The sequence below is a fragment of the Crinia signifera genome, chromosome 3 (genome assembly GCF_055691185.1).
Source record: "Crinia signifera chromosome 3, ASM5569118v1, whole genome shotgun sequence".
Classification (NCBI taxonomy): Eukaryota; Metazoa; Chordata; class Amphibia; order Anura; family Myobatrachidae; genus Crinia; species Crinia signifera.
In genome coordinates, this window is record NC_139219.1 from 173,075,077 (window position 1) to 173,093,713 (window position 18,637).

Sequence of the window (18,637 nt, forward strand, 5' to 3'; positions counted from 1 at the left end):
TTACTACTGGAAGGCCGGGAGACAGAGCCATAAATTCAGCGGCTTTTTTTAGGACCTCGTAATTAAAGGGGGGCGGTATGTATATTGATATAATCAGAAATTCCAGCGGGCCTAGTTTACATTTAATGAAGACATACCTCCCTCCCGGGTCAGTTTGCACCGAAACCGGGGAGAAGGGGATGCCCCTACGTATTAACACTGATACCCCTCTGGAGGCACTTGAGAAAGAGGAATGAAAAGCCCAGCCCACCCAAGCTTTCTTTAGGGAGAGCAGTTTATTTCCTACTAAATGTGTCTCTTGGAGACAAACAATGTCAGCTGCATATTGTCGGATCTGTCTCAAAACCAGTGAACGCTTGATTTTATCATTTAGTCCCCTCACATTCCAAGTGAGGAGACTATACCTTACTGCCACCATAGTTCACAGTTTAGCATCATATAATTCCCGCACAGTGAAGCATTCATAATACGATATTCTACTGGATTTTTGCTTAGTTAACCTGATACCCCAGCCTTCCCCCCTCCCCCCGCCCCCCCACCCTGCATGCCCACCCTCTCTTTTATAAATGACATGCTTCCCTACCAACCCCCCCTCCCATACCCCCTTCCTACCACCATCTACCACCATTGAGGCAATTAATATAATGGCTACGAGCTGGGGGCTCCCTCCTGCTCCTTAGGCCATCATAATTATAGCCCTCCCCATTAGCTGATTGCTCAAGTTTTACTGTATCTAGGAGGAGTCCATCCCCGAGTGGGTCCCTCAGTACCCCAAAAGAAAAAAAAGAAGAAAGAGGTGGCAGACAAAGATTCGTACCCATTTATAACTACCTTCCTCCAGTCTATTATAGTTTTTATACCTATACCGGTAATATACCACAGTCCCGGCCTCTTTGTTTCATACAGGGCAAATATGCATAAAGGAAAAGACAAAATAGGAGAAAACCAAAAGAACCTCCAATATATTTTTCTAGATGTTTTTAGGCCCAGTCATATTCTGGCTATCTGGAGTGCATAAGAGACTAAACTCTTGATATTTTATCAGTGTATGCATATTTTCTCCCCCCTCCCACCCCCCCCCCCCCACCTCCCCCCTCCCCCACTCAGCTACAGGTCCACATGTCTAAAGAAGAATACAGTCCCTTTACCCCCTACAAAAAGTTATCGCCTCACAATACAGGTGTCGTAACACCATATTAATGGAAGGAGGGGGAAGGGAGAGAAGGAGAGAGGAGAGCCAAAAAAAAGGGGGGGGGGGGGGAAGAGAGGGAGAGAAAAAAACAAATAACCAGGAAGAGAGAACAAACGAAAAGGGGTATATATACACTGCTACTTTGCAATATGCCTCGCACAGCTGTTCACATCCCTAATACTTTATACTAGCATTTTGTAATGGGTGAGCCTGCTGTGCTGTGCCGTCTGATCACTCCTTTTTATACAAATTAACTAGTGTCCATTGTATGTTTGCCTGGAAATTTCGAGTCCAGCCAGGCTGCGGCTTCTTTTGGTGTTAAAAAGAATTTTGTGTTGCCTTCATGCACCACCCGAAGTTTAGCTGGAAAAAGAACTGCATACTGAATCTCCAACTCTCTCATGCGCTTCTTGATTTCATAATATTGCGCTCTTTGTTTCTGTACCCCCACAGCGTAATCTGGGAACACTGAAACCCTCATATTTTCCCATAACAAAGGGCCTTTAGCTCTATTCAGTTTTCAGGATTGTGTCCCGGTCTGAGAAGTGAAGTATTTTTGCAATGAGCGTACGGGCCGGTGCTCCTGGGGGAGGTGCTCTCATGGGGACTCGGTGTGCTCTTTCCACCGAAAAATATTTGGAAAAGGCCTCTTGGCCATATGCTTTTATTAGCCAGTTTTCCAAGAAGCTCTCTGGACTTGACCCCTCCGTCTTCTCAGGTAAACCCACGAATCTTAAGTTATTCCTCCGGAATCTCCCCTCCATATCGGTCATTTTGATGTTAATTAACTTTATTTGAGTAGCCATGTCCTCCATTTGTGTTACAAGTGGGGTAACTGTGTCCTCTAGGGACGAAGTGCGATTTTCTACCTCCTTAACTCGCTCTTTAACCCTTTGGACCGACTGACGAATCACGTCCAAGTCCTCTTGGACTTTGTCAATTTTGTTAGTAAGTCGTCCCTCGCTTGCCGCCAGGGCATCAAGCACTTTTTGTATTGAGGAGGCGTTTGGCTCCGCATTAGGGGGGGTGACTGGAGGTGAAATCTCTTCTCTGTTAGGGGGCGTTGGGGTGACTGGTTGTCTAGAGAATTTTGCAAGCTTATTAGCTGCGGCCGATTTCTCTGTTTTCCCCATATTTCCCTACTTCTCCTCCCTCGGAGATATTAACTTTATGGGCAGGGGGAGAGAACAAAAGTGGAGGGAGAAAAATCAAAAAGAAAAAAAAAAAAAAAAAAAAGTACAAGTTTCTTCTCAGTACTCCTTGATTATATATTTTCACCCCTCAGTCTATTTCCCCCTGTGCCCAGCTTTCGGCCAAGTTTGTTGGAGGGTTTAATATGACTTTTAACAGAGGAAAGGAGTGCTACTCACATTTAATGCAGCTCATAAGGATTCGGCACAAGCTTTACCACACTGAGAGGGGTCAAGGCACAGTCCTCCTCCTGTAATTCACGCTTCCTCCTGGCCTCCGGCTTCTGACTCAGACCGTTATCTGCTCGCGGCCTCTCCAGCTCAAACCCTCCCGGCTCCACGTGTCAAGCAGTCACTCCGGCTCTCACCCGGTCTGCTGCTGCCCGACTCCTCTTCCCGGCAAAGGTTAGCTATTGGCGAGGTACTGCGGGGTCTGTGTCTGCTGGAGGCGGTAATTATCGACACCGGCTCTCACCCGGTTCACTGCTGCCCAACTCCTCTTCCTGGTCCAGTTTAGTTTCTAACAAAGTGCTGCGGCGTCTGCTTCTGCTGGGAGCACTATATCATCGGAGCCGGCTCTCACCCGGCTCGCCGCTGCCCAACTCCTCTTCCCGATAGCGGCTAGTATTTAGCCAGGTACTGCGGCGTCCTTTTCTGCAGGGAGCAATGCACTTATGGCTTCTGTCAGCGGCACCCGCTCTCACCCGGCTCGCCGCTGTATAGCTCTGGCGTACGCCGACAGTACTGCGCTCCGACTGCACGTGTCTCTGCCCGCTGCCTTCCCAGCGTCTGCCTCTTCGTCGCGCGGGGAAACACGTCACCTGGTCCGTTCGGCAGTCGCCGCTGAAGGTAAACCAGGGGGGTAGCACTTCTCCTTTTTGTCCGACCGCAGTCAAGCTTCCCTGGGGGGGTCAAAACAGGATATTTGCCTTATCTTGGAGCAGGAGAGAGCAGCGACCTGCGTCTCACTCCCTGCCCTCCGTAGCCACGCCCCCTATCAAATATGAGACATTTTTACACAACATTTTTCATTTGAATTTCTATAACAAAGTTGAGCGACGTTGGCATTTTTAGCGGATATTTTGCACATCTCACAGATATTTACACTCAAAGGGTTAAACCAACCCCATTTCTCTGAAACACTGCAATGGATTGGCTCCACACATCTGTCAGCTGCTTCCCATTACATGAGTGGCATATTGTGACTTTTTACCACCTAATTGTGAGACTGGGTATTTAATTTGCATTCACTGTATGTTTGTAGAGATAATTTCTTTCCTTTTTTACATATTAAGTTATTTATTTTTAGACTTATGTGAAGTTTTGTCTTAAAAGTAATTTTATTTATTTAACACTTTAATTTGAAAGGTTCAACTAGGTTTTGCAGAATTCTTTCTGTAATTTAGAATAAACTGCAATTCAAGAGACTTAACTTTTGGTCATTAAGGTTTTTTCTATATTATCTTTAACCCTTCAAGTGCAATGTTGCTGTGAGAGATCTTCAAAATATCCACTAAAAATTTAATCGTTGATCACAGTGACTTTTCTTTTAGTATAAATAAATATAAATACAGCCAAGTCAATTAATTGGAGTTTAGTTAAATCTTGCACCCAAAGAAGAACAGTCACTGTGAACGACGCAGGCATATTTAGCGGATATTTGAGGATCTCTCACAGCAATGTTGGCACTTAAAGGGTTAAATCAGTGTTTTATGTGTATTGCATAACATTCTATGTAGTCTGTCAGGTAAAGTCAAACAAATGCATATGCAAGTCTGCTTAATTATGACTATTAGGCCCAGGGCACTTTTGGGCCTATGGTAGATATCAAAGCTTGAATAGAGATAAAGTACCAACCAATCAGCTCCTTACTGCCAAACTCTGATTTTGAAAAATGATAGCTGGTTGGTTGGTACTTCTATCTCCCTCCACTTTATCTTTCCTCAAGATTTGATACACAGGCCTCTTTATTTGCAACTATATGTGATGTACTGTAGGTTACCTGCTGATCTATTTGACAACATTATTTACATATAGGATGGTGTCTATAGACAAGCATGTGAAGCCTGAAATTAATGTACTGCAATGGAGTATATGACTAGTACTTGGCCTATAACAGCACACAGGTTGGATGTACAAAAATCTGTAAAATTGTAAAAAAATATTAGTTTTTTGCTAAATATTAAATTTAGCATGATCTTATAGTCCCATAGGGATTAGAAAATGGGTAGTATTATGGTATGCAGTGATTAGATCTACAATGTCTAGGTAGACATTCAAAAGGTCGAAATGGTCAAAGAGTTTGCACTCAGAATATCGATGTGGGCAAAAGGTCGAGAGAAAAGGCAGTGTTTCATACCCTACCATACACTATGGCAGGGTAGCAGAATATAATAGTGTGCAGAGCACAGTGATGCACTGTGCCCAGAAGCATGGCGAGCTTAGACGGTGTCCATACCGACCTATGTCGACAACGACACACAAAAAAACCCATGAATACTCATGTCTACTTTTTTCATGTTGACCTGATCTTGATCTTTTTCTTGCTGACCTTGTGACCATGTCGCCCTTTTGAATGTTGACATTTTGACCCTGGCCTTAGTCCAAATTTCAAGCCTGTTTAAAAAAAAACTAGCTCTTAAACTCAAGTGTGCTGAAAATTCTAAAAATTTTATAGCAATTATGTTTTTAATTAGGGGCTTAAGTATGGGACATTTCATACATAATGGCTGTCTTGAAAAATTGTGGTAAAGCATACCCTATTCCCCCTTTTTTAAATTGACTACACTATTTAAATAAATGGGTTTAAATGGTTTCAAATAAACTTAATTTAAATGCAGAGTGATTTGCAATTTCCCATACAATCATCAACAGACCCTGATTCAAAGTTGTGTATCAAATTCATTGGTAGCCATTGAATCAGTGACCTTTCATTGAATTTCAAAATTGTATGATATTTCAAGCTTTCACATTTAGCAGATGCTTAGCATTGCTTTTGTCATGTTGTTTTTGCAGTGTAATTAGTAAATATTTTCTCACTCTTACTGGGGGATGATTAAATAAAGTGGTCAGACATTGTGTAAGTTAGCATTCCCTGCAATAGCTAGGGTAATTCTGCCATTACAATTTAGAAAGACCATAAAATCTTCATTGTTTGTAGTGCCAGTTAGTGAGCCAGGCCTTGTGTAATTGTACTCCTATATACTTATTATTATTGTGTGCTGTCACCTTCACAGGTCAATCTCCTTGCCTGAGAGCTTCTGCCAAGATGAAGCCAATTGAAGAGGGAGTTGAAGATGACGTCTTTGAACCAACATATCCACTCGCACCTATGATCCAAAGGTTGCCATAAGCACACAGATAACCAAACTACTCAGCTGGAAAAAAGTTGCCTGGAGGAGCAAATAACCTCAAACGATTCCTGTGTGACCAGTTTATGAATAGAATTTCTTTATCTTCCATATAAGAGGGTTTTTTTGCAGACTGTTAGTGTGTTTTTTAAAAAATGATTTGAAAGCTTGAATTTCAAAATTCAATTGTTAAGTGAAACAAGAAGTTTGTCTGATAAGTATAGCATTTCAGCTTATAATGAAAAACAATTTGGTAGTCAGGGCTGGACCTTAATACAGTATAACAATAATGACAATTTTGTAATCTGTAGCAATGCTTGAACTTCTCATCCAGAAAAGCACAATTTAGACTGCAATTGCTTCTGATCCTCAGATGCATATTTATCACAACTCAGTTGTGATAAATATTTTTTGTCCAAATTCGCAATGTCAAAATTGTAATTTTTTTTTTTTTACGCACATCTAATTAAATCCATTTGCCAGGAGATGTTCTCAGATAAAAGTCCATTGTGGTAAATAGCTGGAAGCAGTGTGATAGCGTAATGCTATCACACATCTTCCTTGTTCAGGTACCTGGCAATGCATGTGCAGCTGTTCCATGCATCACTGGGGACAGATGAGGAGGGAGCTGGAGGCATTTTCCTATTGAGGCCAGCTCTGGAATTCTCTGATATCTGTAGCACTCTCTTCGTGGTATAATTGAGGGATCCTTAATATTTGAGTTTGGTACATCAGACAGCTATGAAGCTCTTGAATTCTCTAATATCTACTGCATTCCATCCATGGTACATTTGGGGACCCTTTTTTCTTTTCATTTGGGGACACTTAATATTTTTGGATATATTCCTAAAAATATTTGATAATAAGCCCCCACATCATGTACAATGTGCCACTGCTAATTGCAGTGAATCCATGGAAAAGAATACAGTAGTTCCAAATGCAGGCATTATGAATTTGTTTTATTATTTTACAATGCTTTCAATGGGATAGAACAAATATTGTAATGTTGCAAAAGATATAAGGTTTAAAACCAAAAATTATCAATTCATCAGTCTTCAAATTGATGGAGCCAATGTCTGCTGGAGGTATATTTTACAGGCAAGTCTTTCAATTGCAGTCCTCACACACACTTGCAGCTCATATATTTAGGATTACTTTAATTATACATGGTACTTAGTGTAATAATTGAAACAAAGAGGTAAGCTTCCTGTTCCAGAACCCTCTTTACAAGGCAAAGCAATGCACAGGGACCCTTACTGATTCTCTAGCTGTTGAAGGGGGTGGATGCTTGTGGTGGCTGTAATGTCGGCAGCGTGGGAGGCAGATATCTGCCGGAGAAAGGGTGCTAGTATCATCTTTGATGTGGTGAGAGATGTTTATGGGAATTGCGGATTGCTATCAGCAGCGGCTGTGCTGTCCAGGGAGTGGGGGGAGCAGACGTCTGATGGAGCAATTGGTACTTATTTACTAGCACGGCGCCTGCGATTTTAATTGTATCCATCGGGTCCAAAAAAATCGCATGCGATGCGATCAATGCGATTTTTACATTGGAACCAATGTAAAATGGTCCCTGAGATCCGATTTTACATTGGGCCCAATGTTAAATGCCCCCCAGACCCCAATTTTCATTGTATACCCACCCTGATGGGTCAAATGCCCCCCCATTGTTAACGCCACCCCACGATGAATGCCAAACCGAAGCGTGGCGAGCGGCGGCGGTACACGTCCTCCGACCTTTTCATACCCCCACTATCCACGGCCGCGTGGAGTTGATTTTATATAGTGTGGCGAGCACAGCGAGCCACGAGCCCGAAGCGTGGTGAGCGGATGCGCATTACTTCACAGGTATTACGCGTCCCCTCGCTGCGCTCGCCACACTATATAAGATCAACTCCACACCGAAGTGGATAGTGGGGGTATGAAAAGGTCGGGGGACGCGTACCGCCGCCCCTCGCGGGCTCTCTGCGCTCGCCACGCTTCGGGTTGGTGTTCATCGTGGGGTGGCGTTAACAATGGGAGGGCATTTCACATACAAATTACCCATCAGGGTGGGTATACAATAAAAAATCGGGTACATTGGCCCATTTAACATTGTTCCCTATGTAAAATCGGGTCCATCACATTGGTTGCATTGTATGCCATTATAATGGCATGGCATACAATGGACCCGATTTTACATAGGAATTTAACATTGAGTACAATGCATTCAATGTTAAATCGCGTTGGTCGAATCGCATTCCATTATAATGGCAGGCGATGGACCCGATTTTTTAATTGTCGGAAAAAGGCTAAAAATAGCCCAAAATCGCGTCAGTCGGGTCCATCGCATACCTTAACTTAAGGTATGCGATGACCCACGACGGGCGCCGTGCTAGGATGCTGCTAGCACCATTGCTCAGGACGAGCAATGGTGCTAGCAGCATCTGTGATGTCGGAAGAGGGGTGCTATCTGTGGGTGATGGTTGTTCAGTGAGGTAGAAGGGGCCCTTGGACAACTGCCTATTAAGAGACAGCCAAGTCTGTTTCAGCAGACAGAAATCCTGAAAACATGAACTGTTTTTGGTATGTGAGGTACAAATTAGGTAAACACTTCTTTACATTGTTGGTAGCTAATTTTGAAGATTTGACTATCTAGTACTTGTTAAAATCATACATATTACAGCACACTAGACAGAAGTACAACCAGACACATGACAAATTAATAAGCAAGTCATTATCTACATCTGAAGTTAGCAATTTTTTCCTTCAGTGTGCAATGCAACATTTAAAAATATATTATTGAAGTTCATATTGCTACATATCTGTTGGATGAGTTCCTTCAACAACACCTATTATTCCAATATCACAAAAGATTCAAATCTCTTCATAACAAGATAATATTTGAAGGATTTGTTCTTAAATATTTTTTCTTGTTATACTATATAAATCCATTACACATCACGCTAGTTTTCCCTAGAGCTAGCCATATGGTCACATACTGTTTATTATATGCTGCATCACAAGTCTGTAAATGGCATGTTTGTATAGAAATCTAAGCACAAACCATTATTAAGCTATTTATATTAGAGGATTTAAAGTGACCCCACCTCAGTAAGCCATATCTATTGCACATGTAATAATGAATGCAGTGCTACCATATGTTTCTTTATTCCTATAAAGTGAAATTGCTTATGAGTGAGTTGTCTTATTCTTTAGCTACAATAATATGTATTGTCTATAGGAGACTAATGTTCAGTACAAAATGTGTCTAGTATTACAACAATAATGCCATTGCATGTGTGATGCAGTGTGTGAAAAGCAACAACGCTAAAACCATTGGATATCCTCTTTCGTCCACCCTAATGCAATCAGGCTAAGGAAGGCATATCTGATTTGTTGCTATAGGTAATCAGGCTGAGCACCATTATTGGGAAAATTTAGGAAATTTCCTATGATGGCATTAAAGGGTGCCTGATCATTCACTAAATATTGGTGATTATTATGTGCCAGCTGTAGCCACACAAGGATTGCTGGCTGCTGACATGGCGGAAAAGGAGTTAGCAAATTTTTGCATGCTAACTTGTTGGCTGCTGCACCAGCATGTCACTGTTAAATTGAGAGAGCGGTGTTTGGATATCAGGCTACAGCCAAGAGTTAGGCTTCCCTGTGGATTTTGGGCTGTGGCTATTCCCCATGTGAGACCTGTATACAGATTTTTTTGGGGGGGGTTATCCTATGAGTTTTTGGCACACTTTTGTGTGTTTTACCCAATTATCAAAGTGACCACTGACCTGCTACGGTGAGAAGCATTGGATGGTGGGGCAGTGTTTCGTGTTGTGGGAATCAGCCATGTACAGAACACCATATGTGCATGGACTTTCCCTCCCATCTGCCACATGTTGGGAGATATACTAATGTGGCACACTAAACTTCTCTCATATATCACCAAAGACACATGGTAACCATTTCAATTGGGGTGGCTGTGTTTTGGTTTGTTTTTTTCAAATATTTACCAGTGTTTGAATATCCCTCTAGCTCTGTTCTACAACAAGGTATCGATCCTACATTTTCAGGTCTGTCATTTATATGAAAAGATCCAACAATTTGTCTGACTGACTGCCCAACCAATCATTCTATCATATGTCTATAGGCCCCCATACACTAGTCTGAATTGTCCTAAGGACAAGTCAGACCAGTTTGCCATTGAGAGCACTGTGACTTGGAGACTATGCAAATGCTATTACAACAATTTGGTGACTGTCAGATTACCTGCTGCAACTTTGCCATATTGGGCCAAAATCATGAACAACATCAAAGGCATACCTACTATGTCTAGATATTTACTCTTTTTTTCATTTGTCAAGCCTGTGCATCAACAATACCACCATCTGCATATTCTGTATGCAAATTCAGCAGTTCCAGTTTGCCAATAGGAACTACCATCTCTGTACAGATAAATATCTACTTCTGATAAATTTAAAACCACAATGGCTTGTGGAGTTGTAAATGTCTGGTGTAAAACTTGTAAACAATCATGATTTGGTATTGTTAATGCTCAATATTCAGTCACCACTTCCACAAATGTGCAATTTGCTCAAGTTGCACTAATAGAAGCAGGATTCCAATGGAAATGGTATTCCCATTGTCAAAAAACAAGGTGGAATAAGCCACAGAAAACTGAATGTATTTGGGACACAGACCCCTTGTCAGCACCACAGATAAATATTAAGTGCCATTTCTATTGAAGTTATATTATTTATATACATATAATATAGTTCTTATCCTCTTCCACACAATGGACACATCCATACACAACAGGTGAGGATGCAAAAGGATTAAGTTCAATACATCTTCCAACAATGGTAAGGTTAAACGGTACCATTAAAACCAATTCCCATTATGTAAATTGTGCCACAGAAACATGTGCCTCTTTGTGCTGAATTCATCAAGGCTGTGATACAAAAGAGTTAAATTGTGATTGACCCCCAGTGAACAGATTAGTAGACCTTCAGCAACAGTGTCTAAACATACACTGTAATTAACAATAGACCTTTCAGGATATCTATGAAATTGAGTTACAATAACACTCCAGCTGCACAATACAAATTGCTTAGTGTAATCTGGGATAGGTAGAGGAAAGAAAATTACACTATTTTTGTGGGGGCACTTTTATGGAACAAGAAAATCAGAAACATTTGAATTGAGTAAGGCCTGTAATGGCAAATAAAAAGTAATATATACAGGATTCCAATGCCTACAATAACCACACCTCCCCAAAAATAACATACTTGTGACCTATTTAATGGCATGTTCAAAATAGCTTGTACTCTTTCTACTGAGAGGTGTCTCAGTTCTTGGTTTAAGCAATGAACAAATAATTCACCTGCACTTGATAGGTTTGCAGTTTTGCTTTGGATACTTAACCAGTTTGGTACCACAAAACCAATGAGGTAGAACACAGCAATAACATCAACATCACATATTGGACCAGTACAGAACCACATTGCAGTATGAAAGCTTAGAGGCAATAATGCAGTGCTTGAGGAAAAAAAAATTAGCGCCGTTAATGCAGCCCATGGAAAGTTTTGTTTAATGTACTGTAACCCCCTTTATGTAAAATCAAACCAATATTAACAATCTGGATGCAGTGAGATAGAGAAAAATGCAGAACACATCGGCCCTGATTCAGAGCTGGTCGTAGATTTGCGAAATGTAGCAAAACTGCATCCTCAATCAGTAGTTTGCTTGGACTGCCCAGCACCAGACAAGGCTGATCACGTGATGTGCCCACAAAAAATTGCGGCCACATTGCTTTTGTGAAAGTGATTTTCTACATAGCGCAGTGCTCGCACATGACTTGTAGCTCCCTGGCTGCCTAGACAAGCTGCAAAGCCAGATGCAGGCTGGCCATGGTGTGGGCCACAGCAACTGTGTGTAACATGCAGACGGAGTGGCTAGGACATGCCTGTATTTTCCGGGCCACTCACAGAAAATGATGCATTGTGGTCGAGTTGTCTTCCCTGTTGCTCTTTTTTTTTTGAGGGGGGGGACTCTGAATAACCCCCCTTATTCAATGTAAATGGTATTTGTATCATTATCGTAGCATGATTCTTTGTCACTGGACATTGTGACTGGGCTACTAAATTAATTGCCCATACATCTTGATTGTAAAGAAATTCATGCCATTCCCATTTTATTAATTGAGAAGATGGGCATATTCTTTCTTGTTAAGATAGTGTTTCAACAGCTGTTGGATTACAGGAGAAACTTCCATCTTCGTTTCTTGCTAAAGGAGATAGAATGCACTCCCAGCTTCAAAGTTGCTATAACAGTATAACAGTAAAGTGCTGCGTAATATGTGTGCGCTATATAAGAAACTTAATAAATAAATAAATGCGGTACAGTATGGTAGACATTTGTTGAATTAGAAAAGTTTGAAGGATGTAACTTGTTAAAGAGGCATGCACCAGAAACAAATCATGATCTTCTCTGGCATAGCCTAGTATATGCCATTTAGCATTAAATATATTATATTTCACTATTTACACATTGGGCCTTATTCTAGTTCACTCTTAAAAGGCAAATTCGTTCTTAGCTGGACAAAACCATGTACACTGCAGGGGGCAGATGTAACAGGTGCAGATAGAATTAGATTTGGGTGAGTTATTATGTTTCGGTGCAGGGATACTTACTGGCTGCTTTATTTTTACACTGCAATATAGGTCTCACTTTGAAGAAAAACCCCACCCAAATCTAACTCTCTCTGCACATGTTACATCTGCCCCACCTGCAGTGCACATGGTTTTGTCCAGCTAAGAAGGAATTTGCCTCTAAGAGTGAACTAGAATAAGGCCCATTGTGACTAAGGAAATTAAAGGGCACACTAGTGGCAAAAAGATTAAATGCTGTGTATTCAATGGACCAAAGGTTACTGCCACTGATTAGGTCATTGGGAGTTGCTGTACTATTCCAGAAATGCCAACTGCTGGCTTTGTAGGATTTGACACCGTATAAAGCTGGGAACACACTATTACAATCCTCAGAAGAACACAGATTCTTGACCAACAAGTTTGCCAATTGACCCATTCTCCAAATCATGTTCACCTATTGGGTCTCCTGGTTTTTAGACTTTCTTAAAACTTTCAGGCATGACTGCTGAATAGTTGACCAATTGTGCAGAATATATTCTACTGAGACTTGAGCAGGCAACCGATTACCACTCTTGGCAGCTCTGCACACTATCAGTGTGGTGGCAGTGTTTGATCCAGAGGGACCCTGTCACCATTACCTATTGCTGTGGAATGTGGACATGTGGGCATGGTGATGGGTCTAGACTAGAGGATTCTGTCCACATCAACCAATACTGTATCACATGTGTTTTTAAATTCAAGAAGGATGCAGCAAGCCATGTCATCACCCTGCCCCTTAGACCCAGCTAATATTAGCTAGCACGAAGCAGGGGCAGTCTGATGGTAGAGGAGGAGAGGACAAGAGCTTGAAGACTGAAAATGTTCTGGTGATCAGTGACCGTGCAAAAGAGATTAAAGGACCACCGTCCTAAAGGCAATTAAAATCAAATAAGGAGATGCCATAACTGCAAGCCCTGGGGAGGCAGTGGGCATGCAAAATTGCTTACAGGCCATCTCTCCCCAGTGTGCAGATGGAAAAAGGATGCTTCTGCTGCAAGCTCTGGGAGAAGAAGAGGAGAAAACTCATTACATCTAAAAAAAATTATTAATCCCACCAAGAGGTTTAAAAAGCCAGTAGAAAGATCACCATGAGAGGTGGAATTATTGTACATAAACCAGTCACACCAAATCATGTGGAAATCATACTTGTATTTTCTCCATGGCCACCACATGCCACATTTTATTCAGAGGTTACTGGTGAGAAGGAGAATTAGCGCACTTCCATTCCCTAGCAATTATACAGCAAATGATATTGAAAATATGTAGTGAAAGCTTGTCAGCATATTTATTAAGGCCTTCTAATGGGAAACTAAGGAGAAGAGACCAGGTTGAATTTAGTGGTAGAATAGCATGTATAGGCATGCTCATCTATCTTGGGGGTGGTGGGAGATTAACAAGTTATCAAAAGGTGGGGGGCGCAAACGATGAGTTGCCCTATCCAAGCTGCTGTGTACTAAAGAAGGGTGGTCAAACCCGTAGAGGTGAACAAAACAGATGAATGGTGTACACTGCGCTGATAAATGAATGTGACAGTTGTATTTAGAGACAGGTGCCAATATAAATCAATAAAAACAATTTATTAATACATAATAAAAAATATATAATATATGAATAAAAACTGAGTGGACATGAAAAACAACACTGGATGGCATTGAGTGCTCAAATGGATAGAGCTTTAGGGAGGGAATAACAGTTAGAGATCAGTCCATACGGTACCGTATTTCTTTGGGGAGTGGAAGGTGAGATCCGTTCCTATGGTGCCTTTAGGATGTCCTTATTGTAGTCCCGTTAGATGGGGGGGTCCTGTTCCTAATATGATGGCGGTATGATAAGGGGGTAAAGTTCCCCGGCCAGATGGTAAGGTGTCCACTCCGGTGGACTCAGGACAAATCCTCCAAAACTGGGGTAAAGGACAAGATGGATACCGGGTAGGCTGGTTCGGACTCAAATAAAATCTCCCAATGTTTGTAGTAATTGGTATGGGACTGTGGATTCCCTCTCCTCCACCAACGCGTTTCGCCTGTAGAAAAGGCTTTTTCAAGCAGTGGCGGGGGTTGCCTTGCACAAGCTACGCCCCTGCTATTGAGGTATATTTTTTTTCCACCTAGGTACCTAACAGTCAGCAGCAGACACAGCGTGTTACTGTGAGAGCTGCTCACTGCAATAGAATTGTCAGACATTTGCACACAAAAGTCATTACTGCCTTTAAACAAACTTTTTTACCTCTTTCTTTCCTGAAATTACCATGCATGCCATGGTATGGCAAAAATGTGTAACATGCTGCACTACTGTTTCTACTAAATCACTTTATTATATAATGTGTTTATTATGTATATAGGCTGTGTTTCCTCCTAACTTGTGCAAATAATTTGTATTGCTAAAAAAATGCCCAGTTTGTCCCATAGCTGTGCTCCTGACCCCCAGAGTTTAAACTCTGTTTTGCCACTTTCAGCAAAGGACATCTGGTCACGAAATGTCATTTCAGCAGAAGAGACGCTACTGTATAGCAAAGCGGCTTAACCCTTTGAGTGCCAACATCTTTGTGAGAAATGCGTAAAATATCTGAAAAATATGCCTGCGTCCCTCTCATTGGTTATAGACATTCAAATACAAAATGCTGTGAAAATTAAGATTATATTTACTACACTAGTAAGTTAAAGCATTGAAAGCTAGTCTGCTACCTTCTGTGTTTGTGTATGTGTGAGAAAGAGATGTAGTTTCACTCTCTGCCAGCAGATGGCAGTGTTTTGGAGACTCACGGACACTACATATATATAGATAATGTAAACATTACAGGTCATTATGAGGAATAAAATGGTTTTCTTGGCAATTTTCACACCTATTTTGACAATTTGCCCTTGGCACATAAAGGGTTAAATGAGCTCAGTCCAGAGCATAATTGCCCTCTCCCCCTGAGCATCTCTTTAAATCCCCCACAGCCTGGAAGCTCACTGCACACCCCCTCTGGTAGATAAACATAAGCATTATACTCATGTGCCAAATACCACACTAGCCACATTGCACAACAATTCGCCATGCTACGACATGAATTGTGAGCAGACTGCCATAGGTAGGCTAGAGGAGTGTGACTATGGGCCTTATTCTGGTTGGAGCGGCCGGGCCGTACGCGTACGTCCTGGGTTTTTTTATGATCTGCGCATGCGTACATTCGCTAATGCGCAGGCGCGACCACTCACCAACGCTTACGGACGGGTCTCTACGTGCGAAAAAACCTGTACGCGAGTGTACGGGTATTGGGGGCGGCATAGGGGCGTGAAGAGGGGAGCGGCCGAAATAATGAGGGAAAATGGGCGTAAATATGGGCGTACACGGGGGTGTGCACCAAAAATGAGCAGTGCTACTACCGCACGATCGACTAAGGCACCGTTCATTTCGGACACAAAACAGGCGGCCGCCAACCGCCATCTCAAACCACCCCTACAGATACCGCATGCCAGCGTGCGCCTGAGTTTGCTAATTAACGCTGATTCCTACTCAAACACATACACCTGAATGTAATAAGCAATGCTGCAGTCTATTAAGTCCAAACCATGATTTCACTACCTGCAAGCCACACACAGCACTCAAACACATTGGAAGCTTATCTTTCTATACTTCTCTACATGTAAAGGTTTGTTTAATTTAAGGTAAGAATCTTTTTAAGACCTGCTTATATATGCTAAGGTAGGTATTTGCTAAACAGTTAGACACATTCACTACGTGCTTTCATAGACTTTACACAGTAGCACACTCTCAATCTACACAAGTCGACATGTGTCAACGTGTTCACTCTAATACAAACATAGGTTTTGTATTTAGGATACAATAACATAAACCACATCTAACACCTACAAAGGATGTTTCAGCAATGTTTTAAGCCCATTACCACTATTTTGCACATTAATTAATTCAATCAATTAATTAATTTTCATAATTATAGTTGAAAGGCAAGATTTGCAGGTCCATATATATGAAGGGTATGTCAGCGTACACGGACGTACGCTCACTCTCACGAGCGGTGACATAAGCTGACTTTTCTATTGAAAACAATAGGGACCCGTCCGTGCAAGCTGGCGTACGCTCAGATCTCCGCAAGAAGGCGGTGGGAAGACGGACGAGAGACGTCCGTAAACGGCGGCGTACGCTCAGTTGTACGCCAGTTGTCGGAGTGTAAGGGCTGGCCCGTCCGTGTACGTTGGCGTACGCTCATTTGTACGCCACTCCCCTTCTACGTTGTTTATGCCCGTACGTATGCGGCTGAGTTGTGGGTGGACTTAACCCCAACGGCCGCGTGCGGCTAGCGTACGTTAATAGCGAACGTACGCACGTTTGGCCGCTCCACCCAGAATAAGGCCCTATATCTCTACATGTTCAAGGCTGGTACTAGATTCTTCTGCAGGTCCCCAAGACTCCCACATGTCACCCCCCATGAATTTCCACCTTCTTACCAGATGAGTTCTCTACTTGAGCACCACCTAAACCTATGTGACATAGGGGGTTATTCTGGTTGGTGCGGCCAAACGTGCGTACGTTCCATATTAACGTACGCTCTCCGTACGCGGCCGTTGTGGTTAAGTCCACCCACAAATCTGCCGCATACGTACGGCCAGAAACAACGTCGAAGGGGAGTGGCGTACAATTGAGCGTACGCCAACGTACACGGACGGATCAGCCCTTAGACTCCGACAACTGGCGTACAACAGAGCGTACGCCCCCGTTTACGGACGTCTCTCGTCCGTCTTCCCACCGACTTCTTGCGGCTATCTGAGCGTACGCCACCGTGCACGGATGGGTCTCTATTGTTTTCAATGGAAAACTCAGCGTATGTCACCGCTCATGAGAGTGAGCGTACGTCCGTGCACGCTGGCATACCCTTCACATATATGGACCTGCAAATCTAGCCTTTCAACTATGATTAAGGCAATTAAATGAATTAGTCTAATTGTTATTCAATTATTGTTTTATACTACCTCAATTGTCTACCTTAATGAACACCCTAATAAAAATACATTTAAACCCTCCTTACATGTATATTTATTATGTTCTAATGTTGCATTTTAATCACTATCTATGTGTCCCCACATTGCTGTTACTTTTAGATCAACTTATGTTGATGTTACAGTGAAAACGTTGACACATGTCGACTTGTGTAGATTGAGTGTGCTACTGTGTAAAGTCTATGAAAGCACGTAGTGAATGTGTATAACTGTTTAACAAATACGTACCTTAGCATATATAAGCAGGTCTTACAAAGATTCTTACCTTAAATTAAACAAACCTTTAAATGTCGAGAAGTATAGAAAGATAAGCTTCCAAGGTGTTTGAGTGCTGTGTGTGGCTTGCAGGTAGTGAAATCATGGTTTGGACTTAATAGACTGCAGCATTGCTTATTACATTCAGGTGTATGTGTTTGAGTAGTAATCAGCGTAAATTAGCAAACCCAGGCGCACGCTGTCATGCGGTATCTGTAGGGGTGGTCTGAGGTGGCGGTTGGCGGCCGCCTGTTTTGTGTCCGAAATGAACGGTGCTTTAGCCGATCGAGCGGTAGTAGCACCGTTCATTTTTGGTGCACACCCCCGTGTACGCCCATGTTTACGCCCATTTTCCCTCATTATTTCGGCCGCCCCCAATGCCCGTACTCTCGCGTACAGGTTTTTTCGCACGGAGAGACCCGTCCGTAAGAGTTGTGGAGTGTTCGCGCCTGCGCATTGGAGATGGTACGCATGCGCAGATCATTAAAAACCCCGGAACGTACGCGTACGGCCCGCCCGCACCAACCAGAATAAGGCCCATAGTGTGCCTGATGTTGCTAATCATAGGACAGCCAGTTCACCACTTTCCAAAGCACAGGGTGTCAAAGCCCAAGTAACAGTGTAAACTTTTTAAGGTACTTATGTAATATCTGGGCTCCCGTTTTTCTTATGAGACCGAGTCCCCTCGCGGGGCTCGCTGCTCTCACCACGCTTCGGGCACGGTGGCTCGCTGCGCTCGCCACACTATATAAAATCAACTCCATGCGTAGTTGGATAGTAGGGGTATGAAAAAATGGGGTGCATTTAACATGGGAGCCCAGATAATACATAAGTACCCTTTTTAATGTTTAGGGATATTTAAAATGATGCATTAGATGTATTTGTTTATTACATCATAATACACTTCAACGTATTTAACTGTTAATATATTGGCTTATTTTTGGCATAATTATATGCTGTAATGCAGCCCTTTCATGTCCCCAGC

The 18,637-nt window shown here is 42.4% G+C and overlaps 1 protein-coding gene across 5 annotated transcripts in view; it reads left to right on the top strand.

Annotated features, from left to right (window-relative positions):
* The window catches only part of POPDC1 (popeye domain cAMP effector 1), a 280,642-nt gene extending 273,154 nt beyond the window's left edge, over nucleotides 1–7,488 (top strand). For 3 of the 5 annotated variants that reach the window (XM_083176970.1, XM_083176974.1, XM_083176975.1), the window contains exon 8: nucleotides 5,619–7,484. In XM_083176970.1, the coding sequence (XP_083033096.1) occupies nucleotides 5,619–5,734 (116 nt within the window). In that variant the 3' untranslated portion in view covers nucleotides 5,735–7,484. Of the gene's footprint in view, nucleotides 1–5,618 lie in introns of all 5 variants that reach the window. The other 2 variants (XM_083176971.1, XM_083176973.1) reach the window with 2 other exon arrangements.
* Nucleotides 7,489–18,637: the final 11,149 nt, after the last annotated feature.